The 21,717-nt window shown below is 35.8% G+C and overlaps 1 protein-coding gene and 1 long non-coding RNA gene across 2 annotated transcripts in view; one reads left to right on the top strand and one right to left on the bottom strand.

The window, feature by feature from the left end:
- Nucleotides 1–7,626, top strand: part of LOC149775802 (uncharacterized) — a 54,221-nt gene extending 46,595 nt beyond the window's left edge. The window contains exon 2 of the long non-coding RNA XR_016416611.1: nucleotides 5,679–7,626. This is a non-coding gene — a long non-coding RNA (uncharacterized LOC149775802). The remainder of the gene's footprint in view (nucleotides 1–5,678) is intronic.
- The window catches only part of LOC149775801 (THO complex subunit 5 homolog), a 65,781-nt gene that overhangs the window by 9,585 nt on the left and 34,479 nt on the right, over nucleotides 1–21,717 (bottom strand). The window contains exons 9-15 of the mRNA XM_089944260.1: nucleotides 21,632–21,706; nucleotides 19,575–19,621; nucleotides 11,801–11,900; nucleotides 11,121–11,232; nucleotides 10,733–10,834; nucleotides 9,323–9,528; nucleotides 3,571–3,762 (exon numbers count right to left, since the gene is read on the bottom strand). Coding sequence (XP_089800386.1) covers nucleotides 3,571–3,762; nucleotides 9,323–9,528; nucleotides 10,733–10,834; nucleotides 11,121–11,232; nucleotides 11,801–11,900; nucleotides 19,575–19,621; nucleotides 21,632–21,706 — 834 coding nt within the window. The remainder of the gene's footprint in view (nucleotides 1–3,570; nucleotides 3,763–9,322; nucleotides 9,529–10,732; nucleotides 10,835–11,120; nucleotides 11,233–11,800; nucleotides 11,901–19,574; nucleotides 19,622–21,631; nucleotides 21,707–21,717) is intronic.

Raw genomic sequence — 21,717 nt, 5'->3', positions numbered from 1 at the left:
TAGGATCATCAGATAGGATGGGTTGTGGAATGTTTGATCTATGTAACCTGTCTGATGAGTGAGAGAGAACCTGGCTCTTTGTTAGCTCTGCCCCTCTTTGTTCTATAATAGGAATCAAGTCAAAACCCAACAAGGCAAGCAAAAGCGAGCTGCCAAAAATGGTGAGTCCTGTAGTGGTAACTGTGATAATGTATGGTGCTTTGTGGCTGATGGATAAGTTGATTTATCTTCTTTGTCCACCAGAAGTTTTTACACTGAGGAGAGATCAGCATGCAGACTGGTGATGTATATGTCCTAAGCTGTGTTTTTTGTTCTTTGTGCATAGTTCTAATCTGTAAGACAAATAGAGCAAAATGTATGAAACTGTAGCTCAAGCACCTGTCTTTTAGAACAGAATGTCTGTGCAGTGCTAAATCTTAAAAAGTTGACCCAGAAATTGATAACAACCAGTCTAATTAAGTAATGAAGCACAACGATAAAATATAATGACAATACCACCTGTAAGTAGGACAAGTAAAAACCAGTGGGTCTGCATATGCGATATTTGAATACAGTGTAAGAGCAGAGCTATACCAAATTATGGTAACCTGGACAAAAAGTAATAGCAGACAATCTCAATTACAACGCTACTAGCGGGGAAGGTCAAGGACAGCATGTACAGGTAGAATCAGTGAAGCATAGCATTCCAAGACTAAGAATACATGGTAAAGGAAACTCAGATGTATGTACCCGAAATGACAGAATTATACATATATAAAGAGTTTCTTAAGGGCATAAAGACCTGCACACACATAACAAAAATTTCACATGAACCTATCTTGTGAAGTCCATAAGCTACCCAGACAAGTGACTAAGTGCTCTTTAAATATGATGGAATGCTTATGCAGATAAACATGACTCAAGTGTCGCCTGTAGAAACATGCATGAGCAGGATGCGACTGAGGAAACCATGTAAATTAATCTTACCTGTAATTGTCTGACCAAAGCAGAAGCAATACAGAAATGTACACAAGTGTCTATATCACACACAAAACCTTTACATAAAGGGAACCGAGGCACCATTATAGATACTTACAAAGTAGGTGTGACAATATCCAAAATGAGGCACATAACTGTTAGGGAAAAAAGCCCACTAACATCCTGTACAAGTAAAAACACTGAAGTTGGCACCTGGACTCTACGAATGTCCTGAAACAGAAACTCACCAATATGTACCCGTTCGTAATGATATTACACACATATTAGGAGGTTTTATTTTTTATAAGCGCCAAAGTCTTGAATGAAATACAAAAATTATAGCCCGAACTTAATGTGAAGTTGCTAAATGTTTGCCAAGGACAAAGTATTAGCAAATTGTAAAGACAACACTTTGCCAGGATAGGAAAAGAAAAAGTTAGAAATACAGATGGAATATTCACCATAGAAGTGAAAAACTCCCAACTTGTAATGGTATATCTTCCAAATAGATTATGGCTTTTGCAAGGTCTCTTGTGATGAGAGCATGCTACTTGGCACAAGCGAAGTAGTAATTTAAGTATTCTTAGACTTTGCCACCAAGTCTTTTACATAATGAGAGATCACTCTGCCCAACTGCCACACGGGTCAGCAGACAACTTCTAGCGTCATTTAGCTAAAAGTAGTATCTGGGAGGGCTGGATATTCAAAGTAGTAGTAGTTCTCCTTAGCTATTATGATTGGGTAATATATATATAAAGAAGAAAAACATTTCACTAATCTTAATAGGGTTGAAAGATACAGAGGACGTGACAAACAAAACATACAAATGTCACTTCAAGTATCTAAACCAACAGGGCAAAATAGGTGACCAAGATTTGGCGGGCTCCAAAAACGAAGTACACTGTCAGGTTATTCATTTATAATCATTCAATATGTCGACTAAATAATGAAATTAATAAGTTATTAAGCCCAGTGTGTATTAACAGTTTATAATAAGCGATGCCTTGTGGGGGCGGGGGGGATAAGGTGGAAGGTTTGCCCAGGGCGCAAATACCCTTGCACAGGCCCTGGAGGAAATGGCCATTGTCCAATATTTACATAATACTTCATTATCTCTTTTTCTTTCCTCTCCACTCTTTAAGACCACTTGAAAAGGTGTTGCCTACAGCTGTTTAAACTTTAATCTGTTGATTGTTTCTGACTTTTTAGATTCTTGTTTGCTAGATTTATCTAGCTTTTAGATAGGGCTATATGGTTTTGTAGTACATGATCCTGGAGGTCTAAACTGTGACAAGAAAAAAAATTGCACTCCAGTTTTAAACTGTCTCTATTTTAATTTGGTTTGTTTGTCTGCCTTTTCTACATTTAATTTCAAAATACCAGAGCATCCTATCAAGTTTCATACAAATTAGCTTACCTGTTCAAGAGAAGAAATTGAAAATAGCATCTGATTGGTAAGGAAGTCAAAATATTGCAAGGAAGCCACACCAAAACAGATCCGGTATAGCATGTCATATAAAACCTTCTTATCAAGTTAAATAAAAACTGTCACAGCCTAAGATAGCAAGAGTACCATGTACAACTGGCACAGCCTAAAATAGCAAGAGTACCATGTACAACTGGCACAGCCTAAGATAGCAAGAGTACCATGTACAACTGGCACAGCCTAAGATAGCAAGAGTACCATGTACAACTGGCACAGCCTAAGATAGCAAGAGTACCATGTACAACTGGCACAGCCTAAGATAGCAAGAGTACCATGTACAACTGGCACAGCCTAAGATAGCAAGAGTACCATGTACAACTGGCACAGCCTAAGATAGCAAGACTACCATGTACAACTGGTGCAGCCTAAGATAGCAAGACTACCATGTACAACACATTAAATGCCAGCCTAATGTTTAATAGTCATCTATGCAGATATCAGAAATTTTTATCCAGAAACCACTTTTCTTCTTTCAGTCTCAGTGACCCTGACTCTAACATTTTGCCCTTCTCCCCCAACAAAAGGCTTCTTCTTTATCCAAAATGTATGCTATCAACAAAGTTTGGTCCAGGCTTGAGATGTTCAACTAAAGTCACTGTGCAGAAACCATTTTTATTCTTTCCGTAATAATGACCCTGACCTTTCTCCTTTTGATCTCAAAATTTAAAGTATTCTTCCTTATCTTAAGTGCAAATTATCCACCAACTTTGGTAACTGTAGAACATTGAAACCTATAGTCACTGCAGAAACCATTTTTCTTCTTTAAGTCAGTGACCTCGATTTCTGGACCTCCTAACTTATAGGTTTCAAACTTACCCAAGTGCAAGACATCATCAAATTTTCGCAAATGAAGAATGTGAACAACTCAAGGTATTGTCCAGAAACCATTTTCCTTCTTTTAGTAAGTGTCCTTGAACTTTGCAGTTTTGTCACCTAAATCAATCAGGTTCTTTCCAATTTAAGTGGAAGCCATCCACAAAGTTTGTTAACTGTAGATGGTGGACAACATGAATTACTGTGCATAAACCAAACAGATGGATAGACATCAATATGCTCCAAACCAATAAATGCTTAGAGAAAGCTGCCCCTGATAACAAGAGATGTTTTACTGTGCAAACATCAGGTACCTGTTCCTCGCTCTATTACTGCAGTGAAGAACATGTCATTGTCCTTGGCCAGTCCAGCCTCCACAATGGACCGGGTATGGGGAGCTGCCACAAAATCCTCAAACGTGGACCGCTGCCAACTGACCACCTGAGACTGAAGTTTCACAGGAAACAGGTTTTGGTACTCCCCTGACACTGACACTGTATGCCTCTCTACAGACGATACAGTAGTAAAACATGTAATTATTACACCATCCTTTATTTCACATGGGCATGGTAAATGATACTAATACATTTTGTTCATTTTAAAAAAATATCGTTACTCAATTTAGTTCAACAAATCTTAGTTCTCATGTGAAATTTAACCAATTAAGATGTGATTTCCATAAGATAATTTCATATAAATATACCATAAGATAATGTTGTTTGGCATATAAAATACTCATTACACAGCATTCTTTCTAATGAGCCACAATATAAGGTGTCATTGCATATATATTACAAACATTTATGACTCATGTGAAAAGACTTAAAAACAGTGATTACTGTACTGGACTTGTGCTCAATACACATACGAAAGTACAGTCCCTCAAAGGGACTGATAATCTGCTGTCCAAAAAGAGTTTCCATGAATCCAAGATAAGACCATTTCTTTACTACCACTGGGTGTTGAAACCATTTCTGATATTTATGATGTATATAAGATTGGCACCATTTTCATTTACGGTCAACCAGACATCATAGTGCTTGGCTGAGATCATGGGTCCCAAAACTGTTACATGTATACCAAAGATTGAATATATGCAAACAACTTTTGTATGCACTGGTTGCATACCCTAGAGCTAATATTTAGTCAATATTTATGTCAATGACCTCATAGATTCATATTTTGACTTAAACATGACAAGAAAAACAAAACATTGAAAACATTGTGCATATAACTTGGTGTCCCAAGCATAATAATACAGAATATTACATTTCACAGCATTTTTAATTGAACCTTTCTGTGAAACTTGACATAAAGGAGTAACTTGACATATAATGAACATAACTGGACACCGTTATCTGCAGAACATACACAAGATGAAATTTTTCCTACAAATAACATAGAGATAATGACTGTCCATGTCTTAGTTATTAGTGTAACCAAAACAATAATAAGTAAGTTATTGTCAAAAGCAGCATAGTACTTGCTGCACTTGGTTAAATTTTGCTGCATTAAGTATAAGTACAAAAGCCATTACTAAATCATAAGTTAAATGCAGCTCACATAATGCAAAATTAGTAATATGGTATGCTGGTCAAGAAACAAGGTGGCCATGTTTCTGCCATTTTTACCGATTCAACCAAGCCTACATGAATCTACAGTGAAAGAACAGTCCTTCTTCAAAATTGGTGCCTCTGATTGTAGAACACATTTGGTTCCGCATAATACAACTTTTGGAACTCCGCAGACAAAAACAAAGCGCATACGTTTGTGGTCAAATGGCATTATCTACACGTTTTAGTGATGTAAGGTAGTGTCATCTGTTCTAAATATGACGTGTAAAGAATGATTTGAGTGCCACAATAAAAGGTCTCCATGTAAACTGATGGATACCACATATAATGTTGTGGACCTGAAATTCAGTACTTTGACTCTTACTTTCAAAATCTGAATCTTCATTATGGGCTGCATCTGTGTAATAAAAATGTTTCAGCATGTTTTATTATCTGTGGGTTATTATTTTATTCTTGGTTTCTTTGTTGTAATTCTATAGGACAATAAATAGTACATAGTTTGGTGGACACAACGAGTTATACGCATCACCAATATTTCCAGTTCCTACAGTTTGCACAATTTTAAAGGTACTTTTTTTCTTCTTCTGGCCTTTGATTATATGTTTTTTTTGTCTTTAATCAGTTCATAACGATGTATGTTGCTGCTCCTAACTTTGCTAAAAATTACTCACAACTACTTCAAGGAAAGCGATGACGACGATGTGACTAAATGGCGGTATGAAAATAGCCCAAATTTGGAAATTATTTTGCTTTCATCAATGGATTAAAATATTACGATAGCTGATTGTGCATGCTGCATTTATACAACTGGCTGCTCTAAGATAAACTTTTATTATAATTTTTTTCAGTCTAAAGTCAGTCAGTAATGGAGGTACCCATGATCTTGGCCACATTGCCATTCATTCAGATGGTGTAGCAATAAGGAGTAGTTATAACAGGATTCTTCAAGATGGCCACTGTTGCAGCTATACTTGATGTCCGATCAGCACCATTTTCATTTAAGGTCAACTAAACTTTGGGATGAATGTGTGTGTAAAGCTTCATGTCAATCTACCAAGTAGTTTGGATGAGTAGAAATAATAAACCTGTGCCACTTGACATTCAGACAATAGAAGACAAGCTATCCCATAAGATCTTCTGGCCTGTAAGCTCAAAATTAAACGTAATTTCATACACAGCAAAGAAGTACATTTGCTAGTGATTTACATTTGAACACTTTTCTGCTGAATAGTTAAAAAAATTTAAGCTGTGGTAAACTCTACAAATTCAAAATGAAAATGTCAAGAAAATCATTGACATTCTCTGTCTGCCATTTAACTATTTATTTTAGACTATGTTTTTCATACCAAAAATACTACATAAAATTTTCTTTGTGTATAAAGCCCAAAATCCAAACAGGTCATGTATATAATTAAAAAAAACATGGCTACCAAATTAACTCTGCTAACTTCAAGTGATTCATACTTAAATGTGCTAATCCAAGTTCAAAAGTTTAAAAAGAAACTGGCATGTGCAAAATATACGGCTGGACTGAAACTAATGAATAGTATAAATTCTTATTTACTTTTAGACCAATCCATATTTATTTTTCATTTAATTTTTTTAATTTCCCTTGTATCTGACAGATGCATCTAAATACTGACTAATGTGACTCGGCCAATAATGGAATCTGAGAGAATTACCTAAATGCAAACATTAACTTGAAGAAATTGAATTCAACCCAAGAGTAAGCACAAAGCCTTGAACCATGAAGTACTGGTCACAGAGACCTAGTATTCAATACTGGTTTTAGTACTCCTCCTTACATACAAATTTATGTGCACCATATGCAACAGTACCTGAGAAACTAAGAATAATGCAAAGGTTAATCAAGTCAATGGACAGTGAAATATATGGCATAGTAACTTAAGTTTCACACAAAAATGTAGCACTCCACTAGAAACATCTAAATACTAACTTGTAAGATTGTGAGTAATACATGATTCATACAGATATTTCCTCAGGAAACAGACACACTTTTCATGGACTTCTCAAGAACTATGTATCATTTAGGAAGAATATAGAGGCCATACAAATTTCCAAATTATATCATTCTTAAATACAACTCTGAATTTTTTAAATAAAAAAAAACAAGACATAGGTGAAGACATGGTAGCTCAACAGGGACAGAGAGTCATCTCATCTACATCAGTTTTGGAGTTAGCACTTTGCCAATTTCTAACAGGCTTTGGGACAGAGAGTCATCTCATCTACATCAGTTCTGGAGTTAGCACTTTGCCAATTTCTAACTCCTTTGAGTTTTTCATGTTTTAAGCCAAATATAGTCCAAATCCATCAGCACTGATGATATTTCATTCTTTTAATACAGGAGATGGGCAATTTACACCACAGATGAATTCCTAAGGCTATGACATAAACTGAAACTAGCTCAGTGAACAATGAGATACACATACAGAAGCCCAGTGTGAGTCACAGCTTGTCATCAGCATTGGCTAGTGGTGCAAACTAAATATTATTTCTTCACTATAAATGGCATTAAAATGAAAGTGCATAAAGTGAATTGGTATATAGTGAATGTCACCTGTACTCATCACTTTTGAATGAGGTTTCAAAACAATTTTACTCCTTTAGTCCTGCAAGTCCCTAGTTATAATGATGATGGGGCTTTTTAAGTTCAAGTCAAATGCATAGAAAATTTCAGCAGAGGTACTAGATCCCTGTGATTTTGCACTTAGCACAAATTTTATGGTATTTCTTTGTTGATTTAACTAAATAAACACTGTAGTCTAAAAGCAATTTCTGATCTGTTTCCAGTGATTTTAAGAACAACAGGGCCAGAAACATACCATTTTGAGACTTTTATTTTTTATAACCACAATCAATACAGTAGATGGTAATGTTTCCAACATCAGATGGTAATGTTTCCACCATGAAAATACATAAGTAGAATGTAATATTTCCACCATCAATACATAAGTAGATGGTAATGTTTCCACCATCAGTACATAAGTAGATGGTAATGTTTCCACCATCAGTACATAAGTAGATGGTAATGTTTCCACCATCAGTACATAAGTAGATGGTAATGTTTCCACCATCTGTATATAAGTAGAATGTAATGTTTCCACGATCAGTACATAAGTAGACGGTAATGTTTCCACGATCAGTACATAAGTAGAATGTAATGTTTTCACAAGCAGTACAAAAGTAGATGGTAATGTTTCCACCATCAGTACATAAGTAGATGGTAATGTTTCCACCATTTGTACATAAGAAGATGGTAATGTTTCTACCATCAGTACATAAGTAGATGGTAATGTTTCCACAAGCAGTACATATATGGTAATGTTTCCACCATTTGTACATAAGTAGATGTTAATGTTTCCACCATCAGTATGACTAGGTAATCTCACCTACTCTCAATCTTACACTGTTTATCTCTCTGTTTTATTGCTTGGCCTTGCATACATATGTACAGCAAGCACAGCACTTATGGCTATGGCAGTCTTGTTTGAAAATAAGCTTCCCATCACTGAGCACCTGACCGACTTTTCAAGCAACATTTACAGACCAGTAAAATCAGCATCCATTCCTTTACAATCACTGATGTAGCTGAGTACTAATAATCACATTAGTGACCCAACCAAAAAGACTCTCATAACCGTACAAATGACCCAACCATATTTCTAACCTTTTATATTCTTTCTTGACATTTGTGTCAGCAAATTAAACGCTTTCCAGTGAAATTATTTGTTTCAAAATTCAAACACTTTTCAATGACTGCTGATAGCTTTCAAGCACTTTTCCAAGCAACAAAATTCAAGCTGTTGTAAAGATTGTGCAAGACCTTCAACAATGTTTGAGAAAATGATGAAAGCAAAAGCAACAACCAGGAGAAACTGAGTTCAATCCAAACATAAGCACAAATCACTGCACCATGACATATATGACATCATCAATCCATAAGCCAGAAATTCTGCTTTGTAACTTCCTTCTATATGTGCAAAAGAATGGAAAAGTGCTGTAATGGCCTGAAAATCTTTTAATGTCTTCTTACAGAGGCAAATATGCCTTCTGAATTTAAATTATTTATGGGAAGTTGGTTTGGTGCAATCATGCTAACAAGCTTCTTGAGATGGAGATAATGAAACAAATCAACAAGCTCCTGATACAAGCACCTAAATGGACTGATGGAAATAGTTAATTCAAGTTATCAACACAATAAAAATCTCAGATACTTATTTTCTGAATTTTCACCAATCTAATTAAAATTCAGTCCCCTAAGTTGCTGACTTCCATATACAAAGTCAGTATTAAGTCTAAAGCTCTGACTTTAATTGGATTGAATTTTTCACACTCCTTTCCCTATTAAGTGGACTAAAATTTCCCTACCAAAACCTGAATTTCCAGTCAAATTCAAGATGGAAGGCTTGAGTATCAGATGCAGCCGAGCGAATACTGAAAAGGGTCACCACCAGTCTAATATACTTACCAAGTGCAGAGAGCTGCTGCAAGAGCGATCTCCTGGCCCTGAATCGTTGTCGTATTTTCCTGATGGTCCCCTGCAGGCTTCCACAGCTAATGGTTTCCTGTGGCTTCTGGGGTGCAATCTCACCAAGATACTGTAAGCCGCATATCCACTGTGCCCACCTGTATGGTTGCCCCACTTGAGGAACATAGTGATTAAAATCTTTCAGTCTGTGGAAAGAAAAATTCCTATCTGATAAACCCTATTATATTAGATACATTGTTCCCATTATTACAGGCTATTATAATGAGGAATCCTGGTAGACTACCAGTAATCTGTTTGAATTACAATGGAACTGAGTTTTCAACAAGTCTCATAAAAATTTTGACAAATGTGAAAATTTAAATTTTAGAGTCAAATATGAAATATGTTTCTTTGATAATATTTACCCAGTCATAATACATTCGTTAATTATAACCAATACCTTGCAAATATAGCCCTCCCAAGCTTGTTTTATCAACAGAAATGCTCAAAGTTGTCTGCCCACCAAGGTGAAGTCAGACAGAAGTAATATCTGTTTCAGTAGAGGGACTTGTGCCAAATCATATCCAAGCTGAGTTACTACTTGACTCTACGAGGTTTTAATCAAACAGTGGGGTTGCTGTGAGGACTTGCCCATATCATGATAGGTAAGTGTCATAAAAAAACATCTTTTACTCCAAAACATGGTTTCTTCTTCAAATACATTACCTGATCATAATACATTAGGCAAATAAAAGGTTGAGGGGTTATGTAACCTTATCTTGAAGAAGATCCAATCCCCAGTCCACTAATGTACATTAATCAGTTTCAAATCTAGAGAAAGAGACAGGCTAGAGGTAGTATATAAGGGACTTGTACGGAAAACTGTCCCCAACACCAACAAGTAGCGTCTGGGAGATCATCTTACCTTGAAAGATTTTCAATACATGCTTTTCTTGTATCTGTCTGGTTAACCAGGTGGGTTGTTTCAAGTTGTCAAATGACAGTTTTATAATGTCAATATGAGGCATTATATTGATGCGATAAGGTTAAACATGACTTCAGTGTTAGCATGAAAAATAAGCCAGTGAAGTAATATGATAAAAATGAAAAAGTATTTTTCTATCCTCTATAAAAAAACAAATGGGTAAGAAAAACAAATGCAAAGGTGGGCATTAAAACATGGATATTTCAGTCTCAGAATTCCATTATCTGCCTTTTGAAGACAATCTAACCCCTGAACTTTGAAATTTCCTTGTCTCTTGTGAAAAACCCCAAAATAGATTACATTTGTCTTGATTATTCTCCATGTATTTTAATAACGTATCCCTGTGACTGGAATTTACCTGACTCAGTGCAAATGCCAACCTTGATTCTATTAATTACTTTGTACCACCATTGTTACACTCTTACCCGCTACTGATCAGCTGGTACTGATTGGTGGGGTTGGGCGTGGTGCCTCCATGGTCTCCAGGATAAAGCTCATCTAGCAGTGTGTCATCACTCAACAGGTCCCTGAAAAGAATACACAATATACATTATACTTAGAACAAACACCTTCAACTGTGGTTCATCAAACTAGGCACAAATAAACAAACGTAACTCAGTCTAAAAACTCCAAAATTGGATAATGTACAAAAAAGAACACTCTGAATATGTAAATAAATTTCAATGGTCAGGTGGACCATTCAGTTGATTCTGGACTAAAGTCAATTATAAAATACAGATATACATAACATAAAATCACTGAAAAAAGCCAACAAATAATACAAGTTAAAAATACATAATAATTTAAACTCACCCTCCAGATACCGAAGAATTCCCCATTTCTGATGACTGTCTGACCTTGATGCTGACAGTAACTATGTGCAAGTACATCAGATAGCTAAAGGTCAACTGAAGGGCACTTTCATCTGAAATGGAAACCATCAAAATTTGATATGAATCAATTAAACCTTTATTCCATCACAGTCCTTACTGAACATATAAATTTCAAAGTATTCAAAGTATTCAAGAACTTCATTCAATCAAAATCATTGCCAAATATCTTATTTTCAAAAGTAAATAGGGCCATAAAGTTGATTGATAAATGCTTTGTAATGCCCCAATGTTCCCAAAGAGAAATGTCTTATACCACCTTAATGACTAAGAATGATAGATACTATTAAAGAGTCAGACACCAATAAAAACCAATAAAAACAGAAACTGATGAATACTAGAGAGGAAATATTTAACTAACTCAAATTATCATTTCTAGAAAGCAATTCTGTAAGTTTTATGGGAAAATCTGCCACTGTTTAGTCACAGAAAAAAACAAATTAGAATAAGGATATAACCACTCTCAATCTGCACAATGAAGCACTAAGGCATGAATACATGCTAACCAAACTTACCAGAAACTGGACATGCCCTGGGATCTCAAGTGATAGTTTCCAAAAGCTGAATATGACATTTTTTCACACTTAAGTCTTCAAATCTTACCTTCACAGCCCACTTGTATTATCACTGACAAGGGATGCTTTTTCAACACTCTGTGCTTTTTATCTGACAATTTTGCATCAACAGTCTTCCTTCTTCTCTTCTGTAATAATGATGGACTAGCATCGTAAATAATTGGCAAATGATATATAACCACACAGAATCTTTTACACCAAATGAAATCTAATGTTAATAAGGAAAGCATGTAAGGTAGTATTCAGTACTCTCCTCAAGGTAATCTTCAATACTCTCCTCAATGTGCTATTCATTAGTCCACTCAAGGTAATCTTCATTACCCTCCTAAATGTGCTATTCATTACTCTCTTCAAGGTAATCTTCAATACTCTCCTCAATGCACTATTCATTACTCTCCTCAAGGTAATCTTCATTACTCTCCTCAATGCACTATTCATTAGTCCACTCAACGTAATCTTCTTTACTCCTCTCAGTATGCAATGTCCATAAAATTTCTGACTTCAGAACATTGTTCTTGGAAACAAAGTTTGAAATATTTTCAGATGTTGACTGTATAGTTAAGCTGCATCAGATGGAGGCAGCGGTAATATCAATCCTGCCAATAATTTATTGAAATGTGACTCTGGCTTAGATATAATGTCAGTGTTAATGACACATGTCTTGGTTTTGTCTGTTTTTATTCCAAGATAATCCAAACTCATTGCTGGCATTGATGCTTAAATTTTTGGGTGTCTCACTCTTATGATATGAATGAAGAGCACTCTTACCCATAGCCCCAATGTATATCACCTTTTTGTGCTCAAAAACAAAAAGCTTTATGTAAGTCTAGGGTCTCCTTAACCCACTTAAACAGCCATCTATTCACAATTAAAATCACACTTCCTTGGCAGCATTTTCATTGTAGAAATCAGTCATCTTTCTTTGCAATCATATGTTTTTCTTCAAAACAAAGCCACAAGATCCAAGGTAAGAAAAGAGAAAGCTGCCATAATGCCATTCTCATAATGCTGCTACACAGAATTATTGAGTAATCTCCCTTTCCTTAGTTACTGACCTAGGTACAGATGTGAAAGGCATATAGTGAATCTCACATTTTCTGCAATTTTTCCACCAAAGTTTCATTTTAAATTTTGTTCTCTTATTTTCTTAAAAGGTTTAGCATCTTTAAAGGATATCTGCTTGTTTTTCAGTACTTTTTTCCACTGACATTAAAAATAAGCACTTTTCTAGGGGATTTTTACAAAAATAAGCACTATTCATCAAGCCCCTGAAAAATCAAGCACTTTTCAAACCTGTGCAAACCCTGATTTAATGCTATGACCAAAGTTATCTCCAATATTGCCAGTTCTTCTTGTTGCATTGGTATGTCTGTTTAAATTGTTGATGTTGATGTTGTTGAGTAAATCAGCATTCTATACAGAACCCTAACTTTTTTCTAACAAATGGTATACACAGAGAGAGGGAGTAATGTGTAATTGTTGAAGTAGACCTCATTGTACTACTCTCCTGCCATCATTCAGGACACATGCATGCTATATAATCGTACCTCATGAACATTTGACTGGTGAGAGTGAGAAAGACCGTATCAACAGACCACATGTGATCTTCCCTTTCATCATATCTTAACATTTTGTGAAAGGTTTGTCTTAAAAAACAAGGAATCATCGATATCTACATTCTGCCATATCATCTGTTAGGTGACAGAAGGAACTGTTGAAAATTTCACCAACAGGAAATTCATATTTACAAGTATACAAGTGATATACACAGTGTGTGCACAATTGTTTAATTTTGGTCAAATTCATTGTTGGTAATTTAGCATCTGGTGACATGATGAAAAACAGCAAGCAGGCATGCCTTGACCACAAATCTTATATGTATATAAAGTTTCTAAAGGAAAATTTTCCAAATTTTGGATTCTTAATACAGAAACAAAAGTGTGTATGAATGCTGGCTGGCTGGATCAACATATGAATAAAAATCTAAAACATAATGAAACTGATGACTTCCCAACATAAAAAGCATATCTAGATTACTATACAGTCAAACCTGGACTTGGACACACATGGGAAAATGCAAAGCTGTCCTTAGTACACAGGTGATGTCTGCACACAAGTACACTTTTCCTGATTGATTTTGAACCAATACCATGCACATAATATCATTGTTATTGATATCATTATTATTATTATTACTATTATTATGTTATGAAGATTATTGTTATTATGTTTATGTTATCAAGATTGTTTATTGTACACTATTCAACAAAATCATAAAATATGCATATGTGTTGTTCTTTCCCAAATTTATGTTCCGTTGCTATCCTGCTTACTTTAATCCATCCTATAAATTAAATCATAAATGACTTTAAATAACCACTTCACTAAGTTGGTTTTGTGCACCATGGGAATTCTAACTTCACTAATGTCTGACAGCTTACACAGGATTCAAACAGCATATTGACTCCTAGGTCAGCCAACCTGCATAAATTAGTCTTTGAAACAACTGCTCATGCTTCAAAAACAATATCTGGCTTAGCAAGTTGCTCAACATGCCAAGATATAAAAAAAAAAACTGATTAAAGTGAGAGGCCTGTTATAAATGGGGACATCAAAATAAACCATTATGGCTATTATTTGAGATCCATATACTGAAATTTTGCTTGCCTTTATAGACAAGTTTTATATACTTAATGACCCTTGACCCTTATGAAAAGGGATGTAACTCCAGTCTCATCTAAAAAATGAACTTTTTCATCAGTGATTGCTTTAATTAATGGGCAAATGAAGATATCAAACTATACCTGTCATATGGGCACTAAAGGCAACTTCCACTTCTGCTGTAATAACATGACTACTTTTCCCACCATCCAGTAAATGAATTGCTTTGACCCTCTACAGTGATGTCTGTATAGACTAACCCATAGACCAAAACATAATGATGGATGTATAGACCAACCAACAGACCAAAACATAATGATGTCTGTATAGACTAACCAATAGACCAAAACATAATGATGTCTGTATAGACTAACCAATAGACCAAAACATAATGATGGATGTATAGACCAACCAATAGACCAAAACATAATGATGTCTGTATAGACTAACCAATAGACCAAAACATAATGATGGATGTATAGACTAACCAATAGACCAAAACATAATGATGGATGTATAGACCAACCCATAGACCAAAATGTAATGATGGATGTATAGACCAACCAATAGACCAAAATGTAATGATGGATGTATAGACCAACCAATAGACCAAAACATAATGATGGATGTATAGACCAACCAATAGACCAAAATATAATGATAGATGTATAGACCAACCAATAGACCAAAATGTAATGATGGATGTATAGACCAACCAATAGACCAAAACATAATGATGGATGTATAGACTAACCAATAGACCAAAATGTAATGATGGATGTATAGACCAACCAATAGACCAAAACATAATGATGTCTGTATAGACCAACCAATAGACCAAAATGTAATGATGGATGTATAGACCAACCAATAGACCAAAATGTAATGATGGATGTATAGACCAACCAATAGACCAAAATGTAATGATGGATGTATAGACTAACCAATAGACCAAAACATAATGATGGATGTATAGACCAACCAATAGACCAAAATGTAATGATGGATGTATAGACCAACCAATAGACCAAAACATAATGATGGATGTATAGACCAACCAATAGACCAAAACGTAATGATGGATGTATAGACCAACCAATAGACCAAAACATAATGATGGATGTATAGACTAACCCATAGACCAAAACGTAATGATGGATGTATAGACCAAAACATAATGATGGATGTATAGACTAACCCATAGACCAAAACGTAATGATGGATGTACAGACCAAAACATAATGATGGATGTATAGACTAATGCATAGACCAAAACAAAATGATGGACGTATAGACCAACCAATAGATAAAAACATACAAAATACTAAAACTGAAGAACTGAAGACCTGCCAACCCTGACGTTTCCGTCTCAGTAAGGCAGTTGATTTTTTTCCATAAGTTTGACCAGTTTTCAGTAAGGTGAAAAAAATATCATAAACTGCTATTGTAAAGCTGGAAAATGTAATTAAAAGTTTGGTCTTTGAAACAGGCAGTGAAGATAAACACTATGTTCAACTGAAAAAGTTTGGAAAGTATGCATAGACTTTATTTACCACTAGTACAGTTGCACAAACTCTATTTCCAAACCCTATGAAGCTCAATGGCTTGCTGCTATCTCTCAGCTTGACATAATTCTTGGAAATTCTTTTTCCATTTCACATGGTGACGGTAACACTGGTCAACAGTGAAATCATTACTGACTTGAAAAGGCCCTAATCTGTAGTATTTTGGTGTGCCGAACACGAATATAACCGTGAAAAATTTGTATTGGCTCTCGTTTTGAAGATATTCATATACCTCATTTTCTATGTTTCACTGTGTAAATTTCTCCAGTAGGACTGCAGCAACATCCGGAATAATGATGTAACATTGCATAATACCATCATGCTCACATCATCCACAGCTGATTGCATCATTTTCTGATGCAATGCAATACTAATGCCATGCGGCTGCTGAAGTAAGTTGACGTCAGCAGTGTACTATACATGTGTAGGCCTATTATACTAATGTCAGGCGGCTGCTTAAGCTGACGTAAGCAGTGTACTATATAAAGCCCAATCAGATAGGTTCAGCATTTAAAATATTTTAGACGTTGTGCGAGACAGTTCAAGCTACTGTTACATAAAACTTATTATTTTATCCATTTACGTACAATAAAGAACAGTAATGCCTCGAAAGTGTGTTAATACCGCGGACAATTTTTGCTCTATTTGTGGGGAAGTGACATTTGCCAACCAGAAGAAAAGTATCAATTCTCAAGTGAAGAAGGCATATCATCTTTACTTCGGATGCAAGGTTGGTGACCAAGACAAGCCTTGGGCTCCGCATATATGCTGTGCTACATGTACAACACAGCTTTCACAGTGGTTGAATTGCAAAAGGTCATCAATTCCGTTTGCAGTCCCAATGGTGTGGAGAGAGCCAAGCAACCACCTAAATGACTGTTACTTCTGCTTGGTTCCTCCTCTTTCCGGCGGAATAACGAAGCGAAAGAAGTCGAGAATAGTCTACCCAAACATTCCGTCTGCATTGAGACCAGTTCCACATGGTGAGGGACTTCCTATTCCAGAACCTCCAGCAGAATATTCTCTTGATTCATCTGACGAAGACAAAGGTGAGTCGACCTGTTCTTCTCCTGGTCCATCAGCATGCAGTGATCCAGATTTTCACTGTGGTGCATCATCAACCCCACACAGAATAACACAGGAAGAACTAAATGACCTGATTCGTGATTTGGACTTATCAAAGAACAAGGCAGAATTGCTAGGATCAAGACTCCAACAATGGAATCTTCTAGAAGAAGATGTCACAATTACTGCATATCGAAAGCGCCACCAGCAATTGGAGCCTTTCTTCAGAAAGGAAAGTAATCTGATATTCTGTTCCGATATTGAGGGCCTCATGAATGCTTTAAAAATCACTCATGACCCACAAGAATGGAGACTATTTGTGGACTCTTCGAAACTGAGTCTCAAGGCTGTGCTTTTGCACAATGGAAACATTCTTCCATCTATTCCAGTAGCGTATGCTGTCCACATGAAAGAGACATACGATAACTTAAGGCAGCTACTGAATTCCATTGAGTATAACAAGTACAGCTGGCACCTCTGTGGTGATTTGAAGGTAGTTGCCCTTTTAATGGGACTGCAGCAAGGATATACAAAATACATGTGTTTCTTATGCGAGTGGGATAGCCGAGCAAGGGAAATGCACTACATGAGGAAGGAATGGACTCACAGGCAGAATGTAGCCATTGGAGAGAAGAATATCCAACACCCAGCTCTGGTTGAGGCTCAGAAAATCTTGCTACCACCCCTTCACATCAAACTAGGTTTGATGAAGAACTTCGTGAAAGCCATTGACCGGACTTTGCCAGCATTCCGATACCTGCATGAAAAATTCCCTCGACTCAGCGAAGCAAAGATTAAAGAGGGAGTTTTTGTGGGTCCTCAGATTCGAGAGCTTTTCAAAGATGACCGGTTCAACAACTTGCTGGAAGGTGACGCGAAACAAGCATGGAATGCTTTTCGCCTAGTTTCTACAAACTTCCTCGGAAATGTTAGGGCAGAAAACTATAAGGAACTAGTAGAAGACATGTTGATGAAGTATAAGAAACTTGGCTGCAATATGTCTCTAAAGATTCACTTCCTTCATTCCCATTTGGATTTCTTTCCTAGCAACTGTGGTATTGTTAGTGATGAACACGGCGAACGTTTTCATCAAGATATCGCAACAATGGAACAAAGATACCAGGGAAAATGGTCCACTACAATGCTGGCTGACTACTGCTGGACACTCCTCAGAGATGCTCCCGAACAGCTGTACAAGAGACAGGCGAAGAAGTCTAAGATGTAGTCAATGACTTGATTTTTTATAGGTAGGCTATTACAGTTGACCTTTTACTATTGGAATGCATTTCGTTATGTAAACATTAATTTCTTGCAGATTACAAAAAAACTAGAGCCAATTTTGCAATTTGACTGTCATATTCGTGTTCAGCACATAAAAATTGATAAGAATTGACTAATTTTATTTCAGTAACATGACTTTTGTAAAAATTTGTTGTCCAGTGTAATTATATCTCCCACCACAGGGGTTCGTTACAGAGAAAATTAGGAGTATCCGTCAATGAATCAAGGGATGTGAGGAATAACCTGTTATATTGTTACAGGTTAGACCTCCCATCACTTGATTCATTGATGGATACTCCTAATTTTCTTTGTAATGAACCCCTGTGTCTCCTGCCACAAGTTATATTCAAATTGGCACGAGATGTCCAATTAACGAAATTGTGTCCCTTCCAGTTTTTATTCACAAGAATCTAATTATTCCTTTTTTATTCTTCTGTGTTGATTATTAACACTTTTCAAGAGGATTATTTTCCCTTTTGTCCTGAAGGACACATGGTGCTAATTATATGGAAAAATGGGAACCAGCCTGGAAATGGATGAACATAAAATAGAGCATATATGGGTTTGGCTGGCCAGGATTGGTTAATAATGTATGTCATGTTTTTAGAAATAGAAGCTTTTGAGAGCTTATCCTAGTTGTAAGTGAAAAAAAATAGAGACATTCTTTAATTGATAGAATTTCAGTCCTTTAACTGTCTTGAATTTGGAACACTCATTACTAAAATTAGCACCTGACTCTTTGGTGCAGAATTGAAAGTACATGTTTCAAACACATGCAGGTCCGGAAAATGCAGCAGCTCATATCCTTTCCTCTATACAGAAGCTGACACCTAGGTTGCACCTATACTGATATATATTGATTTGATCATGAGCACTCAGAAATTTTAAGTTATTGAATTTTTAATATCATGGTGTTTGCATAGGTTTACTATGGGAACTGAATTAGTACTGTGAGTCCTATAGACAGCCACAGGAATACAGTGACTCCACATATTCAAGTGCAATTAACTTTACTATAAATGCGATGTTATGGTTATATTTGTAGAAAACAAGCAAAATTAATACCTTCTGTAAACCACAGAGTGACTTTTGGTGGGATATTAAACACATTTTCAGATATTGACAATTTATGTGTTACTTTAATATCATACAATTAAGGAAAACTATGGACAATTTATATCTTACAAAACTTGTTTTGTATAAAAGTCTCCAAAAATGATCTCTACTTACTGAAGCTTTCTTTTCTTGCTCTTCTTGGTCACTTTCACTGTCTTCATCTATCAAAGGGAAAATTTAATTCAGCTTCAGACACACCTGGTTTCCATCCATCAAGTTATTTAAAAAGTATCTTGGAAATGAAAATTTTGACACATGGGATAGAAAATGGATGGATGGACATGAGTGACACGATATCCCCTCCAGAAACTAAAGTAGGGGCATTAAATAAACACAGGCAATCTGGATAATAAAGGTATGCCTAGAATAATAATTTTAAGCAAAAAATCTGGGCATGTTTGGCAGCAGATATGTCAGAATTTTGTGAAATTTCTACTAGGTACCTGTCAATCCTAAAGACTGGTTATCCAGTTACCCAATCAAAGGGAAATTGTATTAAATGTGAACCTGAACTGCTTTGTTGTAGCTTCACACATGCCAATGCCCAAGAGAGATATAAGCATAATTTATTACTAATATAAGTGGCAAAAAAGCATAATCTGAGCATAAAAAGAGCAGTCTATATATTACAGGCCATAATTAGAGAAAACTGCATGAAAAACGTACATATTTATTTTTCATTTAATGTACAGTAATTTTTGTCACTTAAATGGATCTGCAGTTAAATTTTTTGTGACGAATCAGCTAAATCCATGGATTTGTTGTTGTTGTTGTTGTAGGGTTTAACGCCATTTTTCAGCACACGATAGGCTATACATGGCGGCCAGTATTAATGGTGGAGGAAGAACCCGGGAAATCCCCGGAAAGAACCACCGACCCTCGAGAAGCTACTGGCAAGCTTTCTCACATATCCACATTGGCCGAATCCGAGACTCGAACCCATGCAGACAGAGGTGAGATGGCAGTGATCCGTAACGGAGAGCGCTTTAGACCACTCGACCACTCGGGGCCCCAAATCCATGGATTAGTAGTTAATACAAGAATATAGTCCCAAAAGAAAGAAAGAAATTATTTATGCATAACACTCACTTTATCTAGTCTACATGTCTACAGTAACTTCCATGAATAATCCTTAAGTCTCCAAATGATGACCTGTAGTATCCTTGATCTGCCATGGTTTGTCCCTTAACTACAGTCCAGTGCAACATGTTTTTAAGTTTAACAAAATCCTTATCCTCTAACATTTTTCAGTTATATAACATCCAACAATCACATTGATACAGCCCTTTTTTAATGATATCTAGTGCCATTTACTTTCAATTTAGACTGGTCCACTACGTATGTAGCATCAATAGAGAATGAATCTATGACAAGCAGAATAACATTCAATAATCCTGTTTTGGTGGAACTGTTTCATGTAAAATTAATGCAAAATATACCATATTTATACACGTGACCAATTTTTTTTATATTTTTTTTTGTGTTATTAAATAACAAAGATTTCTCTTATATTTAATTATTTCAGTGAAATATTTCACTCTGTATAGTTGCCCTTTTTTTCCTAATATGGTACAAGAAGTGCATGTTACAGTAACATAGTTTTTGTGTGGTTTTTGCCATGACAAATATATCTGTCTTGGGTTTCCTGCTAATAGAAAAGAATCCAGGAAACAAACACATGAACAGCGGCCCTGACTTGAACAGCTAATACTCACTCCAGGGCCACAAACTTGAGGCAAGAATGGCATTAGTTAAACCTGACATTTATACTGTGTTTACTTTTATCTGAGTTGTAGTACATATTTAAATTTTATTTTGTCGAATATGTATTAATCAGTACTTAATGTCTGTAATCGTCTTTCTGTGTCTCGATCTGAACTTGGAAGACTTTTTTTTTTAATGGGTACCCGGTTGTTCATTTAATTACCTGGGCTATTTATTGTTAATGGGCAGGTACCTGCTGGCAACTTTATTTGGTGGTAGATGACACCAAAATTGATAGGGTTCTTCCTTACCATAAGTGCAAACTGTCCACAGAGTTTGGTAATTGTAGATGATTGAGAACCTGATATATTGTGCAAAAATGAAATTAGTACCAGACAAACAGGCAATTCATAGACACAACACAATAAGCTCCAGCAGGTGTATAACAAAAATATGATTTACTTTACCTAGTAAGGGAACTGACAAATCCACAAGTTTGGCTGCATCCAAATCCCCATCAAGTGTCACAGTGAGTAAATTATCTGTAAATCAG

Source organism: Sinohyriopsis cumingii, chromosome 19 (genome assembly GCF_028554795.1).
Source record: "Sinohyriopsis cumingii isolate HCF-2022 chromosome 19, ASM2855479v2, whole genome shotgun sequence".
Lineage (NCBI taxonomy): Eukaryota > Metazoa > Mollusca > Bivalvia > Unionida > Unionidae > Sinohyriopsis > Sinohyriopsis cumingii.
The sequence above is the reverse complement of the archived record's forward strand: the minus strand, read 5'-3'. Positions and strand labels throughout refer to the sequence as shown.